Source organism: Amphiura filiformis, chromosome 17 (assembly GCF_039555335.1).
Source record: "Amphiura filiformis chromosome 17, Afil_fr2py, whole genome shotgun sequence".
NCBI lineage: Eukaryota > Metazoa > Echinodermata > Ophiuroidea > Amphilepidida > Amphiuridae > Amphiura > Amphiura filiformis.
The window spans coordinates 17,995,792-18,022,722 of NC_092644.1; the positions used below are offsets into that span (position 1 = coordinate 17,995,792).

General features: G+C 39.0%; 1 protein-coding gene across 2 annotated transcripts in view; it reads right to left on the reverse strand.

Moving 5' to 3' along the window:
* Positions 1 to 24,035, reverse strand: part of LOC140137400 (uncharacterized) — a 36,624-nt gene extending 12,589 nt beyond the window's left edge. Inside the window, exon 1 of one of the 2 annotated variants that reach the window (XM_072159043.1) lies at positions 23,828 to 24,035. In XM_072159043.1, coding sequence (XP_072015144.1) covers positions 23,828 to 23,897 — 70 coding nt within the window. In that variant the 5' untranslated portion in view covers positions 23,898 to 24,035. Of the gene's footprint in view, positions 1 to 13,928; positions 14,612 to 23,827 lie in introns of those variants that run through there. The other variant, XM_072159044.1, reaches the window with a different exon arrangement.
* Positions 24,036 to 26,931: the final 2,896 nt, after the last annotated feature.

The following is a 26,931-nucleotide window of genomic DNA, read 5'->3' on the forward strand; positions in this document are numbered from 1 at the left end:
AAAAAAAACCCACTTTAAAATAGCTTGACACAATGAACATTCCAGTACAATCACAGTCTATGGTACAGTGTGCTTTTTGCCATGAGAGAAAGTGACCCCCCCCCCCTGACACCATATCCCTGGTGACACCACCTGTGTAGGTGCTAATTGACAACCAAGGGTAGGCCTACTTCCAGATAAGGGACTAGTAAAATCAAATCTTGTGAGTTTCACCATTTAAATGGTCTATGGTTTCACCATGCATAGCTTTGATCTGATCTGGTGTGTAAAATACTTGCCTCACTTGTTTTTTGAATATCAAATATGACTGGATGCTACAAATTAATTGTGAAGGGTCTGTGCATTGGTTGACATTAATATCAATCTTATTTTACATAATGGTGTAATTACAATTATTACATACAGTCATCCCTTTTATTACTGTTAAACCCTAAAGGTTAAATAGCTTACTTAAACTTCACCAAATGTTCTCTATAAATGACTCCCACATGACCTCTGACACATATTGCTGTGTCCAACTTCTCAAAGAAAACTACGGTCTCTGCAACCTCACATACAGGCCCGTACAGAGTGGGGGTGGGGGTAGGGCGGCGACCCGCGAACCCTAGCCCATTTCAAATTTAGGCAAAATATTACACAATTTTCAATAAATTTTGGCATAGGCGTCGCGTCATATACCCCAAATCATGAACTTTTTGTAAAAATTGTCTAAAATAAAGATTTGACCCCAGATAACCTTTGACCTGACCCCTGCAAAGTGTTCCAACATGTTCCCCTGATCAATAAGTTTGTTGTCACCAAGTTTGAGCCCCGTACCCCTTACAGATGTCCAGGAAATGCGTTTCTAAAATTTGACCTTTGCATGACCTTTGACCTGACCCCCGCAAAATGTTCCCCTGTTCATGAGATTTATTGTATCGAGTTTGAGCCCCATACTCCTTACAGATGTCCAGATAATGCAATTGTAAGATTTTACCCCTTAATGACCTTTGACCCCAATTCTGTGTGCAAGGTATGGGCACTGGGTAAAGCCGATGCACATGTGTAAGTGACGTCATTGTGCTATGTAATACGTGGCAGAAGAAGCATTTTGAAGATATTTGGTTATATACCGAAAATGCCCCTTTAATGACCTTTGATCCCAATTCTGTTTGCACCATATAGGCACTGGATATAGGCGATACATATGTGCAAGTTACGTAATTGTAGGGTGTAACATGTAGGAGGAGAAGCATTTTGAAATTACCTAGTTTTTGTTGCCAGAAGAAAGCAGAACCGGATAGCATTAGAATACCTAGCTGGGGGGTGTAAACCCCCCAGCTAAGGTAAAGAGGAATCGGATAGAAAAACAGTACCTAGCTTGGGGGGTTGAAAACCCCCCAGCTAGGTAAGAATCGGATAGCATAACAGTACCTAGCTGGGGGGGTTGTTGCTAGGTAAATAAATGTAGATATTTATATAGCGCTTTATGCCGTATACAGCCTCAAAGCGCTTTACATTTATTCCGCCGTCATTAGAATATGTCGGAACCATGTTTGCAGCCTACAAGTGGCGCATGGTCCATCAGTACAACGACTGTGACTACCCCGAACAGCTTCACATTGCACCTGGGTGGGGTGAGGCAAGCGAGGCAAAGCGCCTTGCCCAAGGGCGCGACACGGTGGTGGGACCCCAGACAAACAAGTACCTAGACCTATGACTTTGGTTCGCGTAGTGAAGCCGACACTGCTTAGCAACGACTTTGACAAGGACGCATACCCGGACGCAAGCACCCCGATATGTTCGCGTCTATGGAACATGTTGCATTTGACGCGAGCGATAATGGCGCAACAATCACGCAAACGAGCGCGTCTTTCTCTCCAGACATGAACGCTTATTTCTCCGTGTCAGGGATGGGCAGTCATAGGTCTAGGTGGTATGTCTATGGGTGGGACGGGGAATCGAACCCACGCACGTCGAGCAAGCTCTCGGATTATGAGTCTAAGGCCGTAACCATTGAGCCACCGTGCCCTCACATTATCTACTTCCAAGGAATTCGCAACAAGAAAGATGATTTACATGCCTTTCATAGACATTCACCAACCCGATGTTATTATTGGAACAGAGCACAGATGAACAGAGACTCACATTAATGCTGGTTTCATACTTTCTGTCGCTTGCCGTTGAGCGGCATGACATTTCATCATGCCGCTTGCGCTTGAAAGCCACTCTTGCCGCTCAGCATCGCTCCAAATCGTATTTTGTTCTCATACGTCAGAGTCGGCACCGCTCCGAGTTGATTTGAATTCAACTCCCAGCGGTGGAGTGATCGATATCATCGGCTTGTCGCTGGTCACTGCTAGCGTTTCTGGTGCGCACTGCGCAGTGAAGTAAAATCATCTTCAGAGCGACAAGCGGCAGTGGCGTAGATTTCTTTTTGACATGGGGGTGGTAGGGGTTGGAAAAATTTCTTGAAGTATAGTGAATCCAGCACCCTTTTCTACCAAATAAGTTAATGGTACAAATGCGCGGGAAGCGCGCGAAAATTGTTGCCATATTGAAGCTAAAATGACGAAATATGGTGCAAAATATGAATATACCGTAAAACCCCGTCTACAAGCATATAAAGCGCTTTTGGCGAGCAAATTAACGATACAAGCATTGTACAAACAAGTACTATTGTAAGACCAATCTATTGTATTCACATACTTACGGCTGTCTCGTTTTAATTGAGCTGTCATCAAAAACAATATATATGCTTGTTGACGAGGTTTTACGGTATTCGCGCTAAGCGCGCGAAAATTTGCACTTTTGGGGGTTGATTTGGTCAGAAACGCACATACAGGCGTCAACATTCATTTGGGGGCTGATTGTATGGACATTCCCCCTGGCAAAATATTGGGGGATTTATCCCCCGCATCCCCCACGGGATCTACGCCTATGGCAAGAGGCAGGAAAGTATGAAACCAGCAGAACCTAAGTCTAATAGCTTCTAATCAGAAGAAACCTACCAATAATTATCTTAAAGTAGTTGTTATCAACTTCCAAAGAATTCGCAGCAAGAAAGATGATTTACATCAATTACATGCCTTCATAGACATTCACCAACCCGATGTTATTATTGGAACAGAGACACACATTAATGGGACCATCCTTACCCATCTTCCCACCACACTACAACCTTGTGTTTAACTTAAGACATGAATACTTCTGGTGGTTGAGTTGTGATTGCTCTCAAAGGGGACCTATAAGAGTAGCTTCCCATAGACCAGATCTTGATACTAACTCCGAGATACTGTGGGTGGAAGGTAGCTCTGAACAATTGCTTCATAAGTGCCTTTTACAGGCTACAAGTCATCGAAGGGGGAATAATACCCTGATTTTCATCAGTACCCCTCTTCTTTTTTTTCTTGCAAATTTATGACGTACATAAATATGTTCATCACCTGATGTCCTGAACTTATAAAATATATCTACATACAAAGTGATTTTAAACCATTTTAGTAAGTCATTTTAGCCCTATATATTTTTTGTTTACTGTATCCTCAGTAACTCAGATCTGTGTTTCATAACAAACCATAATTTATTCTTTTCAACATGTTCAAATAGGGTACATGAATAGAATAGGCCTACATTAAATCCTTTGTTATACTCTCTATAGAAAATCTAGTGGTGCATGCAAAATACCTACCATGATATAACACTGAATAAATTAAATAAACACTTATACAATGGATGCATAGTCATTAGTCAATTTAATACTATAATGTGTTGTTAGGAGAAGAAAAGGCTATTAGGCAGACTTGTACCCGAGTCCAGCTTGTCCGAGTCCGAGCCGAGCCGAGTCCATTTGTATCCGAAGCTAAGTCCGAGTCCTTTTGTGTCCGAGTCCGGACTCGAGTCCAAGTCCTGGGGTGCCGAGTCCGAGCCAAGTCCGAGTCCAACAAAAATAAGACCCTGAGTCCGGACTCGAGTCCGGCTCGAGTCCGGACTCGGGGTGAGAGTCCATGCCCGGTGGTGGTGGTGGGGGGTAGGGGGGAGTTCATTCAACTTTAATCTGACAGGTATCTACCTATTGGCATTGCTTAGTTTGGGTATAACAAAATGAAAAAGGGGTAATTGGGTATAAAATTTTGAAAGAAGGGGTCATTTGGTACAACATTTTGAAAAAATGGGTCATTATTTGCAAAAATGGAGCACAATTTTATATTTTATTTCTTATTTGAAAAATTTACAATACAAATTTGCTGAAAAAGGTCAATTTTAAAGTTTCCGCATAATTTTATGGCATTTTGATGATAACATTGTAGAAATGTGATGAGAAGGTCACTCACTGCATCACACCACACACCACTCTATCAAACCCCACCCAACACTGTTGACCTAACCAACCAACCGTATACACTTTCTTCAAAAGCCATGTCCATGAACAGGTTACTCCTGAAGGTAAAAACTACATGTATCAGACCACCTAGTACCTGTATCAGACAGCAGGCATGTGGGGGTATTTTGTGTGTGTGTGTATCTACATGTAAACTCACAGTTACTTAATTGCGCCTAAGGACAAGGCCGTAGGTATGCCAGGTGAATTTGCCATCAAACTGCATCATTTTATATATCAAATTAAAGCCCTTGAGTAAAGAAAGTCAAAACTGAAAACCGTTTTGTCATAGCACTTTCTGTAGCAAAGTTACATCTTGTCAAAGATTGACTTTCATCTAAAAGATTCAGCTAACAAAACAGCATTTCGGTCATAGACATACCACCTAGACCTATGACTGCCCATCCCTTACCACAGCGGGAGGTGAAGCCCCGTATCCAAGGTGATATTGACGGATTGACGGGGTTACTAGGCGCGGAGATAATCACGTACATTCTTACGCTCTCGGTTGTGTGGTTACTGCGCCGTTATCGCTTGCTTGCGTCCGGGTATGCGTCCTTGTTCAAGTCGTTGCTATTAAAGCAGTGTCGGCTTCACTACGCGAGTCAAAGTCACTGGTCTAGGTACTAGTTTGTCTAGGATTTCGGTGGTGTTTCTAGATCTTAGTCTCATGATGATAGCAGCTTTTCTATGTGGAACTGCTATCAAAATGCGGGTCAAATCCCTCTAAAACTCCATGTGCGAGTGTCTCATTGCCATAAAAAAATCATATATTTGGGTCAAGTGAAGTATAGACCAGAGGATGTTTAAAGACATTCCCACAACCCAATGGGGTTTCTGACCTTGTATGTCTGGCTTTTGTACACATGTGGTACTGTTGATCATACTTTGAATTGGGATTGTGTGCAACTATCTGGTGTTTTCATCCTATTATTTAACATTCAAAACATCGAGACTTAGGAATAAAATTAATGCAGTGGGACAATATGAATGTTTCCTGTAAGAAAATCAAATATCAGTCCTAAGTCTCAACTATTAGCTCGTTGGCTGCAGTTTTAAAATTACCATTTTGTGTGTGTGGCAATGGGGACTTTGCCTTTAAAATTAGGTTATATTAATCAAATTTCCCAATCATAGTGCATTGTAGGAATGCCTTTAAGCCTCCTCTGAGTATAGACAACATAATAGTATTTATGTAGGTTTCCTTGACCTACATTTCTATGTAAATATGTATTGTGTTCTAGGCAAATTTGGCTGACTAGCAGATAGGTTTGCCTGGCATACCTATTACCTATACGCTGTGTGCAGTATTAGGCCTACATGTAAATGAATAGCAATATATTCAAATACATTATAGAAAATTAACATCATCATCATTATTATAATAATACTAACAGAAATTCACCTTTATAATTCTAAACATATTTTCAAAATTGGCCCACACAAATGTCATGTGTAGGCCTACTCACTTACTGAGCACATGCAAACTATAGCCCTACTGAGTGGGAGCTGAGATGTATGGTCCAGTGTGCATGTTTCTCTTTCAAGAGCTTAATGCAGGGGTCCGCAAATAGTAGTCCATACAGGACCAACGCAATATTTAGCACTAATAATCAACGCCGTCAGGCGTTGGTCCTTATAGACCTTTTTCCCTCTTTCCCATCATGCACTATTCCAGGGGGGTATGAGTGTCGCAAAATACATCATCTCCCCGGGGGAGTACAGAGTTATGTTCATTACATTCGGGAATACGGACATTTCGGCTGGTGCCATAAAAACAAAAAGGAATCCCCGATAATCACGATAATGGCGCGCGATCACTAATACCTTTCGGGGGCAAAAAACAACATTCTATGCCTTATGGACATGGTGTCCTCACCCAAAAAAGTTTCCTGCTATTGAAACCTAACTTTGTATACATTTTATAGACCTAATGGTGAAAAACTAATGACGGGACACGCAGTGATATTTTGTCGGCATCCGTTTCACTTTTTTTCGGAGATGAAAATAAGACGTAAACATAAATCTCTTACACAGATGTTCTGCATCGCTCCGTAACTGCATCATTCGTGTATTCAATAATTGCATAATTAGTAACATCGATGGCCTTTACGATAATCCGCATATATGGAATCAGTATGCCCATATTAAGACAAAATAATTGCAAAGACCATCGGATGCACACGATCTATGAGGTTAATGAGCTACGTCATACCCCCCTGGAATAGTGCATTGTGGGATAGAGGGAAAAAGGTCTATAGATTGGTGCTCTACCCCCAGCAGCGCAATCGAATTACCATAAGCAGTGACCTGAACCAACCCAGTTAATGACAACGTAATAACTCCAAATATGGTTGGTAACCCCGCCCATCATTTAACCGCATCTGTTATGTAACTGGGACGAGTACGCTAGTCATCTCAATCGATTGATTTTGAGATTGCATGGATCAAAACACTTCACACTTTTAAAGTAGCTTGGTTTACCAGTGTAGGCCTAAATCGTGATATCATATTGATTTATTTTGTAAAATCAGTGTCATTATATTAGTCTGGTTCTATTTTGGAAATGTGCTTATATAAGCATCAAGCGGCAAGTTGGAACTCCGTGACCCTCAAAAAAGACCCAAAAGACCCTCAAACACCCTACATACCGTAGGCCTACTCATAGTCATATAGGAGGCAAAAATTAAACATGCTCCAAATTCACTAAAAACATGTCAAATTATTTGTCTGAGTCTAAGGATCACAGTGTAACATATTTGCACGTAGGACACATAGTTACCAAGTTTTGAGGCTCGACAGGTCCAAGGTCAATTTGCATGCTAGGGGTGAAAAATTAAAAGTTACTCCGATTTTCGAAAAATGGTTGCAAACTGACATTCTTCAAGTTCAAGGGATTCTTAGATTAATCACTCAGTCAAAAGTATTCAACAAACAATCAAGAAAACAATCAGAATTATTTAATGAATTGATTGATTAATCATTTAATTGATATGGTCATCCTATCAATCAATATAATATAATAATATAAATAGAATCACAATAACTTATTAGATTGATACGAATTAATAGTCAGTCAAGCATTAAACTACTCAACAAGCATCAATTGATAATCATTCGTTTGATCAATCGATCAATTAGGATTATTAACAAATTACATTGTAGTCTCGTAATTAATGTACCGTATCTTGGTGTTAAAATATCAATCAATTAAGTAATCGAGTCAAGCAACGACTCAATTTATAATCAGTCTCTCAATTGGTAGGTCATCATGTCTTACACTAGGATCCACAACATGCTCATCTAATGAGGGCACAATTCTTAAACCCGAATACATTTGAATACCTGAGTGGAAGAAGGGCCCAACTCCAATTTTTACAAAAATGAGTTAGACCCAGCATTTTATTGCCAGCAGACTGATCTTCCTTGTATGTGAAGGATGAGCCAAAATCCACTCTCCAAATAGTCTTCCACATACACTTAATCATGGTTTTCATGGAAGAAAGGCCCAACTCCATGGAGTTGGGCCCTTCTTCCACAAATATCTTACTATAAATAGGGGAATGTTGTATGTGTGTATGTATGTGGTTTATGTAAAAGGCTCCGTCAGTTTCGATCCAAATGTCGCCAAATTCATACGGGAGATCGAGGAATATACGGGAAATTGCCTCGACTTTATTTGGTTGAAATCGGTCAAGAATTCGCTGCAAAAACAGTGAAAATATGGGTAAAAACGGGGTTTTTGTTATGAAAAACTGCATCTGGCAGGCATCGCGTCAGCGCCGCGTGCGTAATGCGCACTACGCCAATGCGCAAAAACTGCAGCTGGCAGGCATCGCGTCAGCGCCGCGTGCGTAATGCGCACTACGCCAATGCGCGCGTAAACGGCGCAGAGCCACGCGACTTGCGAGCCAGAGACCAGTGGACATGATAATATAGAAACCATTCAGGAAATGTAAGAAAAAAAGAAGATAAAATAATGAGAGCAGAATTAAATAAAAAACATGGAAACGGGAAATCGCAAGCAGCAAATAAAAAAATAAAAAAGAGAAGCTAAAAGGGAAATGTAAGAAATAACAGATTTAGAAAATAATGGGAATGTGGTTAAATAAATAACATGGAAAAAAAGAAAGGAAATGTAATTACAGATTTATATAAATAAAATGTACCTTTTCAATGATTCTACCTGTTCAGTAATTCTTCCTGTTATAGCGAACGCTCCCATTTAGGCCTACTTACTAGCGGGTATCCCGCTAGTCTTACTATAAATAGGGAAATGTTGTATGTGTGTCCACGCAAAAGCTCCGTCAGTTTCGATCCAAATGTCGCCAAATTCATACGGGAGACTAAGGAATATACGGGAATGTGTTTAAACTTTATTTGGTTGAAAACGGTCAAGTATTGGCCTCAAAATAAGTAAAAAAGTGAGTTTTTCGGGCAAATTTATAGCGGTAGTTTGTTTACGGCCTATGCCAACCAACGCGTCCACATGTCTAGCATAAACCGCGCCGTTTGCGCGTCGGCGTACACGACGCGCGCCGCTTGACTTGCACGCACGGGTGCCGCGCGTGCGCTTAGCCAACTTATGCACGGGGTGCATACGGGATAATGGTAGGCCTACTTTGGATGGATTATCTAGGTCCTACAGGTACGGGGTTGTGGTTTAGGGTACGGGATGGGGTTACTAGATTACCAAGATGATTCGGAAGGAATGAGGAAATATTCAATGAGTCTACCTGTACAGTAATTCCTCCTGTTTGAGTGAACGCTTCCATTTACTCATCTAGCGGGGACCCGCGCGAAGCGCGGGTGTCCCGCTAGTAGTGTTAAAGAGGAATTTTGTTCATCCATGAAATCTGCTTTTCACTACAATAAATTTTCTTGCCAATCTATTACATGAGTTCTACTTGTGCAATTAATGGTGATTATCTAATTTCTGTAGCTATTTATAACACAGAACTGGTACTTGTGGTATATTAGTGGAAGAAGGGCCCAACTCCAGCTCGTATTAAGACCTGTACCGTTGCCATGGAAACATCATATATAATTTCGAATGCATGTACTATTGTATGTTCATGTATTAAAGGTCCCCTGAAGATAAAAACGTTCTGCCTATAAAACTTTTCCAAATATTAAGTTTTTTCTTAATATCTCAAAAACAGTTTTGATGGAGTTGGGCCCTTCTTCCACTCAGGTATTCATTTGTATATTCATTGAATGACCTTTGAAAATTTGGGTACAAAAACTCATACTCTGCAACTTGAGGTCAAATTTGCACTATTGAGTATTTAATTGAGGTTATTGAACTTTGTCATTGGGATGAAAATCATGGTATTATACACCCTTAAAGTAAATAAATGAGTGAAACCCAAAGTTTTTATGAAGCGTGTGTCCTCCAATTCTATATTTTTCTTAAACATGTTAAACGAATAGGCCAACTATCACAATTAATAGAGGTTGTGCATATGACGTATCATACCGTAAATATGGTGGACTCCTCAAATCCATTCAACAAAAGCATGATTGCAATCTACCGAGACAGTTCGTCTCACACACATAACAAATGCACTACGATCAAATAGGTTGATGACAACATTTGACTGAATGGACTGCACTGCCCAATGATTACGGTGAAGAACATCGGTTCAAATCCTTTGTTTGTAGCCAATCAATAATTTCAAGCACAACCTCTACAAAATAGTAACGAATCGTGGATAACCAGGACAATATTAAATGTAGTGATGACAAAAGGAACTGATTGTGTGCTACCTACAGGTCAGTGAACTGAGGGTAAAACCGAGTATTATAATAGCATTAACACATATGCAACTGAAGAGGATTAATAATCAATTTTGTTACGCAATACTGGTGTCAATCCCAAGCTAGAAGCTAGTGTTCTGGTAGCAGGTAGGCAAGCCACACCTACTGACAGCTATTGACGATATTCAGTCGATCGGATTGGCTGAATATCATTAGTAGCTGTCAGTAGGCGTGGTTAATCAGTTTGACATTTCCCCCGACTTTCCGGGAAGGATTTGTCGAATGTAGAAGGACCCGCCTGACGGCGTGGACTATCGTATTAAATGAAGCGTGGTCCTCCTTGAAGGACTAGCAAATAGCCGCGCGCGCGCCACATGTGGCGCGCCGTGGCTTCCCGAGTGGCGCCGCTTAGATTTAAAAAAAAAATTTAATTAAAAAAAAAATCAAACCCTTTGATCAAACTTTGCAGGAATATCTCCAATATTCTATATGTTAACATTAAACAATGCGATTCGCATGTTATCCTTGTAAAGACAGGTTAAAATAGTACAAAATGTTGCACCAAATGACATCATTTGCACCTTAAATTTCACAAATTCAATAGCTTCCGAGTGGGGACACCCCCCCCCCCGGGCACCCCCCTCTGACTCCCCCGGCGACTTCGCAGCCATTGAGTGGCGCTTTGCAGTTTTCTTTTATTTCATGTGGTGCTTCAACAAATCTATTTGAGGAAGCCTGGCTTAATGGATTGGAAAGTTCCATGAAAGAAGTCTTACATTGTAGAAATTTTTATCAATTATTTCATTTTAAATGATAACAAAAATATGATTCTACTAAGTTAGGCATGTTCATAAAATTTTGAAATTTAATAAATTCACCTAAAATTGCTTTCATTAAAAAGAGAATCATTTAACTCCCGGATTTAACTTAAAAAATGAGGGGTCAATCATGTATGTAGGCCTATAATTGGCAATGTTATGAGGAAAAGTATGCTCGCCTGAATGTCCCAAAATGGGCCAAATTGTGTGTCACAGCATTATCAATGGCTTCCTATGTCATAACATGTGTGTATGCATTTTATGGCTAAATTTTTGAGCACGAAGGGCCATTTTACAAAACTTGCGCAAATGTTTCATGAAATGTGGCTTTTATTACTTGATAGTATCAAATATTATTCAAATGCATATTTTCTAAAAATCATGCTAGGTTGGAGCTTTGAGGGTCAAAATCCAAATTTTCTTCATTTTCCTATTGGATTACACAGGTAAGGCAGGATCTTGGATCACAAGCAGATGGTGGTGGATGCGATATCGCTATTTTAGACGTCGCCATTGGATTAACACATCATAGTAATCATGAAATCTTCACAAACAATTCTAAATTTGTTATGTGGTGTCAAAGCAAAATTATCTTACTCTAAAACCGTTGGGGTTCTGCAAAGTACCCCACTGCAAGTATGTTAATTGTCCATTTATAATCGCTAACCGTGTATTGTGAATGGGGCTGAGGCTATAAGGACCCCAATGGAAATAAGCCCTTTTTAGGGCTTTCTTGGGCTATCCTTGGCATTGTATGTTGTTTTATAAATATGTTGTGTGATGTATTTTAATGCATTTATTATGTTCTGATGTATCGTATGTTTTTTGAATTGCCAAATAAAATCTATCTATCTATCTATCTATCTGTCAGCCCTGTATCTTCGCCAGCCTCGTACGTCCGTGTTGCGTGTCCTATGCCGCCTGATCACAAGTAAGCTTAATGAAGCCCGCCCTCACATGTTCAAAATGTGATCATGTCTAGCTAAGTGACAGATAAATCTAAATAATTTGGTGGATATGTAGGAATAATAACAGGTCACAGATTTGACAGCCCCAATTAATGTGGAAAATGGCCAAATAAGTAAAGTCAACAAATTTGAGATCTATTTTTACATTTTTAGATAATCATTTCACATTTTACATAGATTTGGACATTGGACTGGACTCGAACCGGACTCGCCTTCGAGTCCGAGTCCTTTTGTGTCCGAGTCCGAGCCAAGCCGAGTCTTTTTGTGTCAGAGTCCGAGCCAAGTCCGAGTCCAACAAAAAGTGGACTCGAGTCCGGACTCGAGTCCGAGTCCGGACTCGAACGATACATCTCTGCTATTAGGTCACCGTATGTCAGGTTACAGGTCAATTGGTTCAGGTCAAATTTAAGCATCAATTTTGAATACACATGTGAGAGTCTGTGATATCATAATGAGGCATAATTTTGATATTCTGTCTTTAACTGGATATATATCGAGAAGTGCATGGTGGATATACTAATATACCTTGGGATGTAAATGGTGAGTACAATTTAGAATGCCTAGGTTGAGATGGATTTCACAAATAAATATAACAATAGTTACCAAAATCACGAAAGTTAAGCTTACGGAAAACTATCCAATATGGTTGTATAGGTGGCAAGAAATACAATTTTTTTTCAACATTGCTGTAGTATGGTTGTGGTAACCTGTTACCTATGGCTTAATTAAGTTTCAGTGCAATAATGTTGCAAGTTAAAAATACAAAATATAGCTCAACTTTGAAAATAGAAGCATTTTAACCAGTTCCTTTTTGATAGTCGTGCAGCAGCAAGTTCATGAAGTCATAAAAGAAATCAGGAACCACTTATTCCCATTTTACATATCAACTTTATTTCCCTAATGTGTTAGCAACACATATCCAAAATTTTAACGAAATCCGTTGATAGTAAGCTTTCCAAAATGAAGTGAATTTAAATCATCAGTGATGTACCTCCTTTTGGCTTCTATCTTCAAAAGCATGTAAGCTACATTGATACCGATGCCACCAATAAAACGAGAAGATTTGCCCTTCATTTTGCATACCACTTTGTCCAATTTTTTTTGTAATTTCTTCACAAAATGCAAAAAATGCAAAAAAAATCAATGGGTGTAGTACCCTTAACTATCTTATGAGCTCTTATGCAACTGGTCCGACACTAGAGGCTACTAGTAGGCCTATATAATACAGCATAGACCGTTAAATGGTCTATGTATACAGTAAGCCAAAAATTAAGGTACCAGTTACGTTCACCCACTGTATATCCTAAACAAAGGCAGATACGGTATATCATAATTGGAACAACAGCCAATAGCTGCATCTTTCAGCTCAAATTTAAGACCCCATTCGTTGACATTGTCCAAGAAATAAAGACACGACGATCCAAAAACCCAAGGCAGATGCAAATATAAAAGTTGCAGTTTACCACATTGCATGCCTTACTGATTTGTACACAAAGCGTACGCGAACATGATAACTAGCGCTATGCTTTCATTGATTAGGACGAAAAACTAGCATCGTGCTTTCATTGATTAGAACACAAAAGTGCAACTTTTTATTTCGTATCTTCATCAGGTTTTGGACTACCGTTTCTTTAATTCTCAACCAATTTCAACAAATAAGGTCTTAAATCAGAGCTAAAAAGTACAGGCATCGGCTGCTTGTTTTAATTTTGACACATTTGTCTTTATTTATAATATACAGGGTGAACACAACTGCTACCTTAATTCTTTTGCTTACTGTACAAAAAGTGTACATGTACTTCTACCTTTGCTAAGCAATCAAAGAGTGTTGGAGAGTATCAAATTAGATTCAGATCAGAATAAATGTAATAATGTATAAATATGTAATAAAATTATTATTATCAGTGAATAAAAATGCGTTTTAGGGTTATCTATCTAATACAAGGCATAATTAGCAAAATGATAAAATTCGACACGAATTACTTACATTTGCAAAAACAAATTTAGTACAAAAATACTTACCTAAAACAACAAGAGTGATCATTCCCACGAAGCCAAAAACAAACCTAAACTGCGCGTCCGATGCGGCCATCTTGCGTATCAGTTTAAAAGCGGGATTTTAAATGTACTTTGCCAAAAGTGCGTCAGTAATGTTACCACAATCTGCGTGTTTCTACTGGGGAACGGTTGGCGGGTAATGTGGTTTAGTGTAGAGCGTTACCGGTTAATGTGCTCAGTGGAAACAGATCGGTTCAGAGTGATGCGGTGTGGACACCCGGCAACCGTGATCCATACTGCAGTTACTGTCCGTTTTCCTATACACAATACACAGTGCTCTTTCCCATTGACGCGTGACCTTTACAAATAGCCCTACGTTAACAGTATGGGGATATGACTAGTTAACGTCGCTGTGTGAAAAATAACCGGCCAATATTAAAAGTACTCTTCTAAAGTTCTAGAAAATATAGTTTTTTTAACATGTCCTAAATTTTTAGCTAATTTAGATGTTTGGAAATATTCGTACTTTGGTGTTTTAGTTAATGTTATAGGTAATATATAGTACATTGCCTAGTTAACGTCGCTGTGTGAAAAATAACCGGCCAATATTAAAAGTACTCTTCTAAAATTCTAGACAATATAGTTTTGTAACATGTCCTAAATTTTTAGCTAATTTAGGTGTTTGGAGAGGGTCGTACTTTTGTGTTTTAGGAAGGACATGTAAACGACAGATAACACCAAAAATATGAAGAAATTATTTCCAAACCGCACAGTGACATCGCCCCGATATCTTCATAGTAGAAATCGCCATGGTAGGTTAATCCACAGCCACGAAAGGTCATTTTATTCGGACCTTATTAGATGCATATTATTAGCGAAGTGACCTGACTAAGGCTACTGACAAAAGACGGGGTAATTGATTTTTCGCTCTGTGAGCAAGCTTGTATACGACATTGCGGTCAATGGTTATACTCTCTCCACTTGAGTGATCGTGAGTGCCGCTATAGCCCGCTGTAGTCCATATACAGGACCAACGCAATATAAAATTGATAGTTTTGGTGAAATTTCGAGTTCAAAGCGCACGGCCAATTTTCAAAGCGCACGCTAACGACTATAATATCTGTTCAACACGTATTTTCAAGTGTATGAGACCACATCTGGTTTCTTGAGAAAAATTCATTTACGGAGATATTCATCATTTTCGAACCCAGTATCCGAAGATTTTCGTCTGATATCAAAATCGTGCATAGCAATTCACGTGTATCGATCCCGTGTATTCGTTTTAATGTCTCTGCTGCACCAAATAATTATTAGCCAGGCGATGTCGGTGTGAACCGTGTTAAGTCAAAAATCATTATGTTGCTCATTTTCAAGAATGCTGGTTTACAAAAAGCACGCCATTGTCTGATTTCGTGAACAAAGCCACACATAACATTGTTTCCTTTCGTTTCCTTTATAATCGGTTACCCAACTGAAGCTATGAATACCAGCTTTATTGCGATATCGCACATGAAAACAGTCACTTGTGCACAACCAGAGAAGATCCGATTTAATCAGTTGAGCTGTTTCAATGAGTGTTATCTTGGTTTAATAGCTTTTAATGGGGTTAAGTCCTGCAAAGGTCGAGATGAATTCTACTGTAGACATGACTGCATCATGCCACCTCATGAGGTAGACCATGTGGTGTGACACCCGGTATTTCTGTCAGTGGAAACACAACGGTTAACGGTTGCTGGGTGTTGAACTTCTTTTATGTACATTTTATGTATCACATCGTGACCTTAAAAGCAGCTTGGGGGTCAGGAAAATATTTTCAGTACTTCCGGTACACACCACAACCCTTATTTTAAGCATCAGTGGAAACGTGCTGGTTGTTGCCTGAATCGGATTGTGGGTTACCAGGTAATATCGGGTAAAAATACAGAGTGCTCAGTGTAAACACGCAGAATGAGGCAGGCGTGGTTAAACGTAACATTTAAACAGGGTGATTCACACCATGTTCACACAAAGGGCAATAACGCAAAGTCACCTGTTTATTTGAGAACCAATTTGAACTTTCAGTTGTTGAAACTGTCTATAAATATAATAAGGCGACAAAAATACAACCCGGACACCATGCCGGCATCATGCAGTTATTGTTAACTACATGTATGCACACAACACAGGGGCACTCACAATAGGCAATTGAACCCTATATACGGGATGAACTAGTTATCATCATACAGGGTGTCCCAAAAAAAAGAGGCCCCTCATTGCGCCCTCCTTTTCTCCTATTTCTGGTATATAAAGACACCTTATCGTTAGCTTTAATAAACCAAAACAATTATTTCAATCGGCTCACAACTTTTGAAGATATGCTCTTTTAAAGAAATGTACCCGTTTTTCACTCTGTCCACGGAGAAGGTTTCGCTATACTTTAAAGATTGAAAAGAGTACACATACCATGCATGAATATCAAACATTCCTCAATGATAACTTTATAAAATAACTTTATTTATAGAATGGGCTTTACCGGTGGGTTTATGGGCAATTGATTTTGTTAATAGTGTCATTAATTTGTGGGTAAAATGGATGCCGAATGGAACTTCTTTTGCTTTACTTGCAATTACTTATTTTTTCTTGGTTATTTATGCCTTTTTGTTTTAATTATATTTCTTACTTTCTTACTTTATTGTTTCTTGCTTTTTTTTTTATTTACAACATAAGTCATTTCTCTTTTTAGAATAAAAGGTAGCCCTAAAAGGCTGTTTGGTTTGTCTTTAGTTCTTCTGAAGTGAGTTTACTGTGCTGCTCTGCCCTCTACCTGGTTGCCTCCTTGGCGAATACAGGTTTCAGCCCTGGACCTCATTGCATCAATTGCGTTGCGTACCATCCTTGTGCGCCGGATACTTGCGAATGCATTCAGTAATACGTTTGCGAAGATCTTGATTTTGCCACAAAGGAACAGAATCAAGTGGTGTGAGGTCTGGTGATCGTGCAGGCCACTCCACAGCATGAGCCATCCCAACCACTCTGTTTGCTATCCGTGGACAGAGTGAAAACGGTACTTTTCTTCAAAAGGGCATATCTTCAAAAGTTGTGAGCCGATTGAAATAGTTGTTTTGGTTTATTAAAGCTAACGATTAAAGGTTTCTTTACATACCAAAATATATTTAATCAACTTTTCAGAAATAGGAGAAAAAGAGGGCGCAATGAGGGGCCTCTTTTTTTTGGGACACCCTGTATATCAAAAAGTATAAAAGCTATGATTTTAGTACTTGCTCTATGTTTCAATTACTTATTCTTTTCCAAATATCTGAATCTTCAACCCGGTACAAGCTTTAATAACGGGGGAACATACAATTTTTATTAAAAAGAAATCCCACCATCTATCCAAACTCGCCGTATTATTCCAATGCACATTTTGCTTCACCGGGCAGCCATTTGTTGGTCGTATTTAGAAGATTGTTGTCTAAAAAACCGTCATAGGTACAAATTTAGTACTTTCTGTCAATCAATTATGGCTTATTCTCTACATGTCAATCTTTAAATAATTGGCATAGTCCTTATAATAACGGTGGTCCGCCTTGATGAGTAAATGACAGCAAACAGCTGCAAACCAGTGAAAAATACTCCAAAACTTGGTCAGTGGAGCTCCGCTCGTACATGTCAATAGCATCATTATCGATTTGGATTAGTCGTCCGTAGCGGACAATTCGGTCGCTCATTGGATCAATATTATCAGGTGGTAATAAATTTGCATTGGACAATAGATTACTATATAATGGTTTAGTACTGCATATATCGGATTATTCTTCAATAAGTGGGTTTATGGCTGGAAAGGTCACGGTGAATTTGCTGTGGACGACACTGCACTATGGATGGACTGGAATTTCCAAGTTGGTCTGGATTTTTCTTTTTATCAATGAGGCCGGATCATAAAAAAAATCAAAGAAGACTTGAAAACATATTTTAAAACTAGTGTTACATACAACATGAACAAGCCGGCCGGCTTAATGACCTTTGACCCCAAATCTGTGAACATCCTATAGATACTGGCTAATGTGAATTCATGTGTGCAATTAGCGTTACTCAGCTATTTTGTTTGTGGCAGATGTAATTTGAAGGTATTTCGTCTCGGACCGGAAGTGACCTCTTAATGATCTTTGACCCCAAATAAAAAACACCACATATACACTGGGTAACCAAAATTTATGTGTGTGAATATATTTACGATTTCTCTAGTTGTGCTGCCACTTTGTTTCCATCAAAGAGTACCGACTTTGCCATGTGTGCAAGTCGCATTGACGGCGGGTAGTGTACAGTGTGGATAATTTCGATATCAGGGGAAACTTGGATTCAAACTGAATCAAAGAGTGTGTTTTAACTTTAAGTGTTTGTTTGTTTGTTTAAACGGTCGCTCCGTGTGGAGACACGCTTGGGTCCTGATGGGACCAGGCTCAAACAAAATGCTCAAGCCAGGCGAAAAAAACCTATATAAGCATGCTGGCCTGTATGGAAAGAGAAGTGAGAAACAGATTTGAAGACAAAGAACAAGGAAAAGAAGGCCACTCCCAACAATCAAGTTAACAATTTTACTGTAACTGCGTTGTGCAAAAAATATGTTGATCTTGAGCAGTGTGAAACTGGTTCAAGAACGAGACTCATTAGATGGAGCTGTCACTTCTGAGTCAAATAGGACTGAAGGCAAGCCAAGACCAAAAGACAGCTACGTACGTAAGTCCAGAGTCAACAGCACCGAGCGTCCCAATCAAGCTATCATGTCCTGTTTGTCACAGATTATTGAAGTAGTCCACGGCAAGCTGAAGCAGTATTGATGAAGTATAGTTATACTGCTGATAGGGGTGAGGATCGATGTACAATCGCCCTCTCTGCTGCTGAGAGAGACGTCCCATCTACCACTCGTAAGCTAATCTTTAACTACTATGACGAGCTGTTTGTAGAGAACCCATAAATGGACCTCAGTTTATGTACCAAATTGGCTTATTCCAAGGATGTCCACTCTCCGTTGTGCTCTTCCTGATGGTATTCAACCTCCTATTGGACTAACTGAAGACCAAGCAAGATCAAGGATACCAGTTGAAGAACACAGACTTCAAACAGTCCCAGAAAGCATACGCAGATGACCTGACAATTATAGCTGGAAGTGTTGGTGGATGTAGAGAACTTCTCACCCTGGTCGAAACCTTCCTGAAGTGGACCAGAACGATGAAAGCTAGACCTACTAAATATAGAAGTCTGGCCATGAAGTCAAACACTGTCAGGACATATGGAAGGACATCAACAACCTAAGCACCATATGACCCACAACTTCACATCAGTGGGAAGGACATCCCGTTAATCCAACAATCATCCATGCGATTTCTCGGTCAAGAGATATTCAAAGATCTGAAGGACAAAGAAGTCCGATATGGTGTCGAGTCCAACCTGAAGACTCTCCTAGAGAGAGTAAACAATGACCAAGTCAACAGTATCGCTAAGATGTGGATATATGAAACCCACATTGTGAGCAGGATATCTTGGTAATTCATCATCTACTGCTTCCCAGTGTCATTCGCCCAAAATATTCAAGTTGTGGCTACACGCTACCTCAAGAGATGGGCAGGCCTACCGAAATGCGCCAACACCTCTATTCTCTACAGAAAGAGAGATAACAAGGGCCTTCAACTGAAAGCTTTAACAACGCATTTCAAATGTATGCAGTTGGTGTAGCACCACATCATGAAATACTCTGTGGACCAGGAGACACAGTTCATCTATGGTCACATAGAGCAGAGACAGAGCGGAAAGAAACAGTGGAATGGTGTGAAAGAGCTGCATGAAAGAGAAAGACATCTTTTTATTAACGAGCTATGCAGAGCTAGGGCAACATGGGTCAGAAACGCCAAGAGCAGATGTCTAAGCAAGAGCATAGACACAAGATGGAATAGTCTCCTCTACTCCTGATCACCTGAGATGCTGAAATTTTACCTCAACTCAATCTAAGACACACTACCCTCACCTGCCAACTTGAAGACCTGGAACAAACACCCACTAGGTCAGTGTACTCTCTGTGGCTACAACTGCTGCACAATGCTGTACATATTCAACTGCTGCCAGTACTCTCTTAGAAAAGCTGGAGACATGACATGGTACTCCGAGAGATAGTCCACCAAACCAACTAGTTCCTGCTGTTTTGAAAGCTAGATGTGGGACAGTAGGCGACGGAGATCAAGAGAAAGTCACCGGCATTTCATTCAGAACTGAGACTGGAACAAAGTACAGAAATGTAGCATGATGACACAGAACCCAGAAAGACAACATCATCCAAAGCTGTGAGGACTGGCAAGTAGTGTGGGATGAAGACAAATCGCCCAGCTATGTTCCCTCCAGAGATAGGCCAGGCATAACTGTCTACTCACCATATCAGACAAGCAATCATAATTGAACTCACTTGCAAATAAACCTGCTGAGGAGAACTTAGCACAGGCCATCCTCAGAAAGAAAATGCAGTATGAAGATCTAATCCAGGAAGGACAAGCAGCAGGATGGGAACTGAAAAACTTCCCAGTAGAGGTGGGATCAAGAGGATTCATAAACAACACACTTCGAAGTTTCGAACCTTCTTCAAGTTCCTTTGCCTCACAAACAAAGAAACCAAAAAGGCACTGGATACTGTGGCGAGAACAGCCTTAAGAGCAACATACACTCTCTGACCCATCACATCAAAACAGGGCAGTTGTCGTCAAAAATGGATTTCTAGATTTCATCTAGCTTTGCTCCAAAGCCAACCTATTTTCCATCCAATTGAAAGAAAAAATGAAAAAACCATGCCATATGCCCTCTGACACTATAGTAAAGACCGGCTGTAGGTCGCCTTTGTATATTTTGCAAGTTTACCCCGTGTAAAGCCACGGCATAGATTTTAGTCTCACTCCCAAAATACAGAAGGTCAACGTCGGTCACTGGACTTTCGCGGTTGGTGTGTGGGGTAGACCAATATCTCAGGTAGACAGTGATCTATAAGTGGTCCTACTTTACTTGTTGGTGACTTGCCTATAGTGAAGCTTGCCTTGGGCAAGCTCTGTACAAATACATGTAGGCCTAGGCCTACTAGCTCCTACTGCTGGGTGATGCATGGGAGTGGTATTAATTTTTTACAGAATGGATTGGCCTATATACATTTTCTTTACTAATACTAGTCACTTGCTTGGGTTTATTTTACTTGGGGATCTCTGGATCTTCTAAGGTACTGCGAGGGCTCTGATCAAGAGCTAGATTTCATCACCAAGTTAGAGGACTTTTATGCTTTAAAATGACACCTCATCCATTGATGTCGCATGTAGAATGGCGATTTTATGTGACAAATAGAGTTCAAATTCCTTATTATTTTCTTTATATTTTTATACCTATTTTCTCCATAATCTTTAAGTGTGGGCTTCCGGCAACTGCCGTGTTTCGATGTGATGGGTCACCGATATGATGGCTTGCACGCAACAACAGACACTTTGGAAACTGGGAATTGGTGAACCGTCCGTATATGCCACCACTCGACCTAGCTGAAGTTGAATAAATGACCAAGCTTTACTTCCCTGTGACACCCCGGTGTGACACATCAAGTCCTGCAACTGCTGATGTATATTGATCAAGTAGCTATATCTACTGCTGAAGCTTGCTGAAATGATATTGATGAAGTTAGCTATCTACTGATATCGGTATATAGGGCCATGCATGCCATGCACTCCACTCAAACATGCCTTCTTGAGGTCACCGACTACGCCTATATATACAGTTAGCATCCTGGACAACCGATTCTTTTGTTATGCAAGGCTTACTCAGTCATTTAATGAGGCAATACAAACGATCGAATTTGGTGTTGAAATGAGCTAAATTTTTAGTTACACCTTTTCGATGTAAAATTAATTTTTCGGCCAAATGAAAAGCAATCATTTTCATTTTTTCAGTAAATGTCAGGAAAAATTGTAGTGCTTGATACTGTATTTTTTTTCAAATTCTAGTGTTAAACTTAGGCGTGAAATTTAGTCATTTAGTGTAAGATTTTCGATTTTGATAGGCTTAAACTCTGCCCGCGAGCCTTTTTTTTGGATCAACCTTTTAGCTTTTCAAAGTAAGATAGTTCGCTAATGAAGGATTTTTCCCAACTTTCTAACGCACATCACCGTGAGCGATATATCATAGTTTTGTCAGAATTTGCGTTTTCATTTCACCATTTTTACTACCGGCTGACCATTTTTCAAAATCAACGCGTGAAATCTATAAGGCTAGTACAAGCATTGTGGATCGATATCCCTGGGTTTAATAGGAATACCGGCATGGCTACAGGAATAGGTGTAGGGGCATTCGGTGAGAGCAAAATGTAAAAAATATGGGGTCAATGGGTGAGAGCATGATTTTGGCATTCGGTGAGAGCAAAATGTGAAAAATATGGGGTCATTGGGTGAGAACATGACCTTTTTTTTAAATGGAATCTTCGGGTGAGAGCCGAAACAGCGCCACAGAAACCTCAATTCAAACGTCGAATTTCTAGTTCTAAATGGCTTCATTTTTTTTTGCTTCAAAATAAGTAACAAAATCAGTGATAAATGAAATTTGCTGTTCAAATTGAAAAATAAGGGTCTTTCGGTGACAGATCAAATGTAAAAATAAGGGGTCTTCTGGTGACAGAGCATGTGTTCGTAAAAGAATATAGGGTCTTTGGGTGACAGCGATGCTGAAAAAGGGGTCTAGTCTTAACAGCCCTACATACGCGTCAACCCCAAAGCGGGAGTTCCCCCGGGCTCTAAGCATGTTTTCAATAGATCAATTGAGTAGGGCAAACTAAATTGATCAATATGGCTTTTGCTTGTAGTAAATCATTCATACGAATTTTATAATACATCAATTTACACTGTAAAAAGTGTGTTTAGAAATTAAACACTTTTCTAAATACTATCTTGCACCACGTTTTTAGACATAAAATCTACACATGTTTAGGAAGCAAAGAAAATATAAATTGATATATTTTGTAAACCGATTTACTTCAAACAAAGGGCATATTGATAAGTGTGCAATATGGCCGGAACCGGGGGACGCTGGAGGCACGGCTCAGGCTCCAATAATTTTGGTGGGGGCCCAAGTTCCCTAGCCCCCCCCCCCAATAATTTAAGGGAAAAATTCATATTTTAGGGTAACATTCATAATTTTACGGTGAAATTCATCATTTAAGGGTCAAATTCATAATTTTAGGGTTGGCCTAAAATGCATAATTTTAGGGTAAATTCATATTTTTTTATAAAGCTATAATTCATTGTACAATTCATGTAAATCTTGTAAATTCCATGCATTTCTAAAGCTTCTGTGCTCAACCTAGCTCTCGCACCCACCCCCTCAGCGTTCCGCGCCTCGCGGCCAGCCGTCCCAGTATGAAATTAATACGCCATTTTCTTAATACTCCAACATTGAACTGAAACATGTAAGTTCAAGGTCATATACGATTCATGCAGCAATACATGCATGTAATAATAATATTAGCGTATGTACCAACTTACGTATATTATTATTATTATATTTAATATTATAGTGTTGTTGATAGCTGTTCAAAACGACAAAACACATCCATGGATGTCAAATTCTTGATGTCATTCTCACATGCTGCTTTGTACATATATATAGTTTATATTTTGCAAATCAGCTTACATAAATTTTTTATGTAGGCCTGTATTATTTTGTAAAGTGATACATTCAGTTCGGGGATACGTTCTTTCTTTCTAAATGTAATGTAAATGAGGCCCCAATGTAATATTATCAGGCCTAGCCTATATATCAGCGATTAACAAAAATGCGCTATCTTACCAGGGAAATCCTATTCCGAAGAGCAATTCGCAGAAAGATATATACTAGACATGAATTACCTACATTTGCAAAACAAATACAAAAATACTCACCTAAAACTGCAAGACTAACAAATCCCACGAAGCCAAAAATAAACCTAAACTGCGCCTCCGATGCGGCCATCTTGTCTCTTTTTTAAAAGGCGGGATTTTAAATTTTCCTTATTTAATAATTAGGCTTTGTATAATGCAAAAGAGTTCCGACTTGAATTTGATTGCCTGTACGCGTAGGTATGTTAATAACAATGATGTCTGTATTTTGCTGTATTCAATGTAGGAGCGGTTAAGCGTAAATAACAGGGTGCGTCAAACAAGCGTAAAAAAGGTCTTCTGTTTGTGTGAGAACCAATTTGAATTGTCAGTTTTTGATTTTAGCTGTCTAAGGCGACGAAAAAACCCTTTACAGCAGGCGGTGGGAATTTTCTTTTTCTCAAAGAGACTATGACCCTTAAACAGGGTTTGTTTTTTCTGTTTTTGCCGACCTGATGTTTTTGCCAGTTTTTTGCCCGATTTAAACCGGCAAAAATGGCAAAAACTGGCAAAAACTCATAAATAGTCAGTCAAATAATAAAAAGTAATACAGAAAGCTCATAAACAGTAAAACACAACTTTCAACGAATCATTGAACATATTTTTGTCTCATCAAGTCCTTAAAATAAAAAAGTTTTGAATTTGGTAAGCCGCATTTTAGTTTATGCATTAGTGAGCAATGAAAACCCATGCCTTTTATTTCTTAATATGTTACTTATTATTACAAAATCTGGCCTTGTTACACCCAGGAAAGTATTTTTGTAACTTAATAATTTGTTTTGAGATGAAAAAAGTGAACTATTCATCAATTTTTTAATTTTTACCATTTTTGCCGGCAAAAACTGGCAAAAACTGTTTTGCATATAAGATAATTTAAATATTCAGAATGTTCACATGATACATTTGAATATGCTATGAGAAGTAGGGGGCCTATTATCTGTTCTTCAGCTAAGATATCTACACACAACAGCATTTTTTTGATGATATCTTCGGAAATACATTGAGTTGGAACCCGGTACCCCAGGTCAACATAAAAAGTGGTAACCATGTGTGTTCTTCCTTTTTTCAAAACCCCCCTTTTCACTGATTTTTCATTGATTTTACCCCCTTTTTTGCCAAATCACTGACAAAATCAGGGTAAAAATACCCCTTTTTCAAGGTTTTCAATGAGAAGATTTCCAGACACCCCTTTTCAATGACTCCAAATATTTTAATATATTAAGTACAAAATGTGCAAGTATGAACATTACTTTGATGGAGGCTGAAGACTCGGGCTGAAGACATCGATCGAACGAACCTGTGAAATACCCCTTTTTTTTTAAAATTTCGCGGAGACAATGCTCAGAATACCCCCTTTTTTTTTTATTTCGCGGTCCGCGATTTCAGTCAACAAAATACCCCTTTTCTGCGAAATTTAGAACACACATGGTTACCACTTTTTATGTTGACCTGGGGTACCGGGAGTTGGAACTTCTAATTTCAATATGTTTATTGAGAAAAATGGGGTCTTTCACTGGAAATCAATATATTACATGATCATGATGATTATCATTAATAAAAACACTGAGACTATCAATATCACGCTGTATAAATGTCGGTAATTCCATTAGGAATTAATCACATTTACAAAAAAAAACACATTTACATGTTCTTTTGCATGAGTGCTTGAAAGGGATGACATTTTATGTTATACGTAAGTTTTAAAGAATTTGATTTTCCAAATAATATCAGGTCACCTTCCTTTAAACTAATTGCAAGCATTTATACGAGGTCCCAGAACCCCATACTAGAAGACAAAGAATCGCGTTGAAAGGGGCCTAATTTGCATATAACCAATCTAGCCGATTATGTAAATTTCAAAGTTTGATTTTAGGTTGTTTTTTTAATTTTGCTTTTCGTTTGGTTTTTGACCGGGTTTTTTGACCCCACAGTGGTCAAATATTGAAAATGCGTCGATTTTGATCAAAATGGTCACAGCATTTTGCCTTGCAAAACCATTTTAAATAAAGAATAGTTTGCCATATCTCAGGTATTTCGTTATACAGGTAACAAGGCAATACAATTTAAAGCCCATTGAATCTATGTGTGTAATTATATAAGATTTTCTATTGTTTCCTATGTAAAAAAAATGGGTTATTAACATTATTATAAAACTCATAGCGAGACCCGTGAATATTGGGTGTAAAGCATCCAATTTTATCATTATTATGTTTTGGATCCAATATTTTCACACATTTGGATTCATCAAAATATGATATTAATAATGATTAAAATCCCCCGGAACTTTTTTTGTAAATTTGTAGAAACGCGCACATGTTGGCCAATAAGGGTGTTGATGGAGTAGCTATCTACTTCTGATCAAGGTTGAAGTAAGTACCTACTACTGATGAAAGTTGATGAAGTAACTACTATCTACTGCTGATAAAGGTGTTGATGAAGTAGTTATCTAATGCTGACAACGGGGTTGATGAAGTAGCTATAATTTTTTAAAATTATATCTACTTCTGATAACGGGGTTGATGAAGTAGCTATCTACTTCTGATAAAGGCGTTGATGAAGTAGCTGTCTATTGTTAATAAACGTTGATGAAGTAGCTATCTAATGCAGATGAAGGTGTTGATCAAGTAGCTATCTACTGCTGATAAAGGTGTTGATGAAGTAGTTATCTAATGCTGATAACGGGGTTGATGAAGTAGCTATCTACTTCTGATAAAAGTGTTGATGAAGTAACTATCTACTGCTAATATAAAGGTTGATGAAGTAGTTATCTAATGCTGATAACGGGGTTAATTAAGTAGCTATCTACTTCTGATAAAGGCTTTGATGAAGTAGCTATCTACTGCTAATAAAGGTTGATGACGTAGATATCTACTGCTAATATAAAGGTTGATGAAGTAGCTATCTACTTCTGATAACGGCGTTGATGAAGTAGCTATCTACTGCTAATATAAAGGTTGATGAAGTAGTTAATGCAGATGAAAGTGTTGATGAAGGAGCTAACTACTGCTGATAAATATGTTGGTGAAGTATATAGCTATCTACTGCTGATAAAGGTGTTGATGAAGTAACTATCTACTTCTGACAAAGGTGTTGACGAAATAGCTACCTACTGCTAATAAAGGTTGATG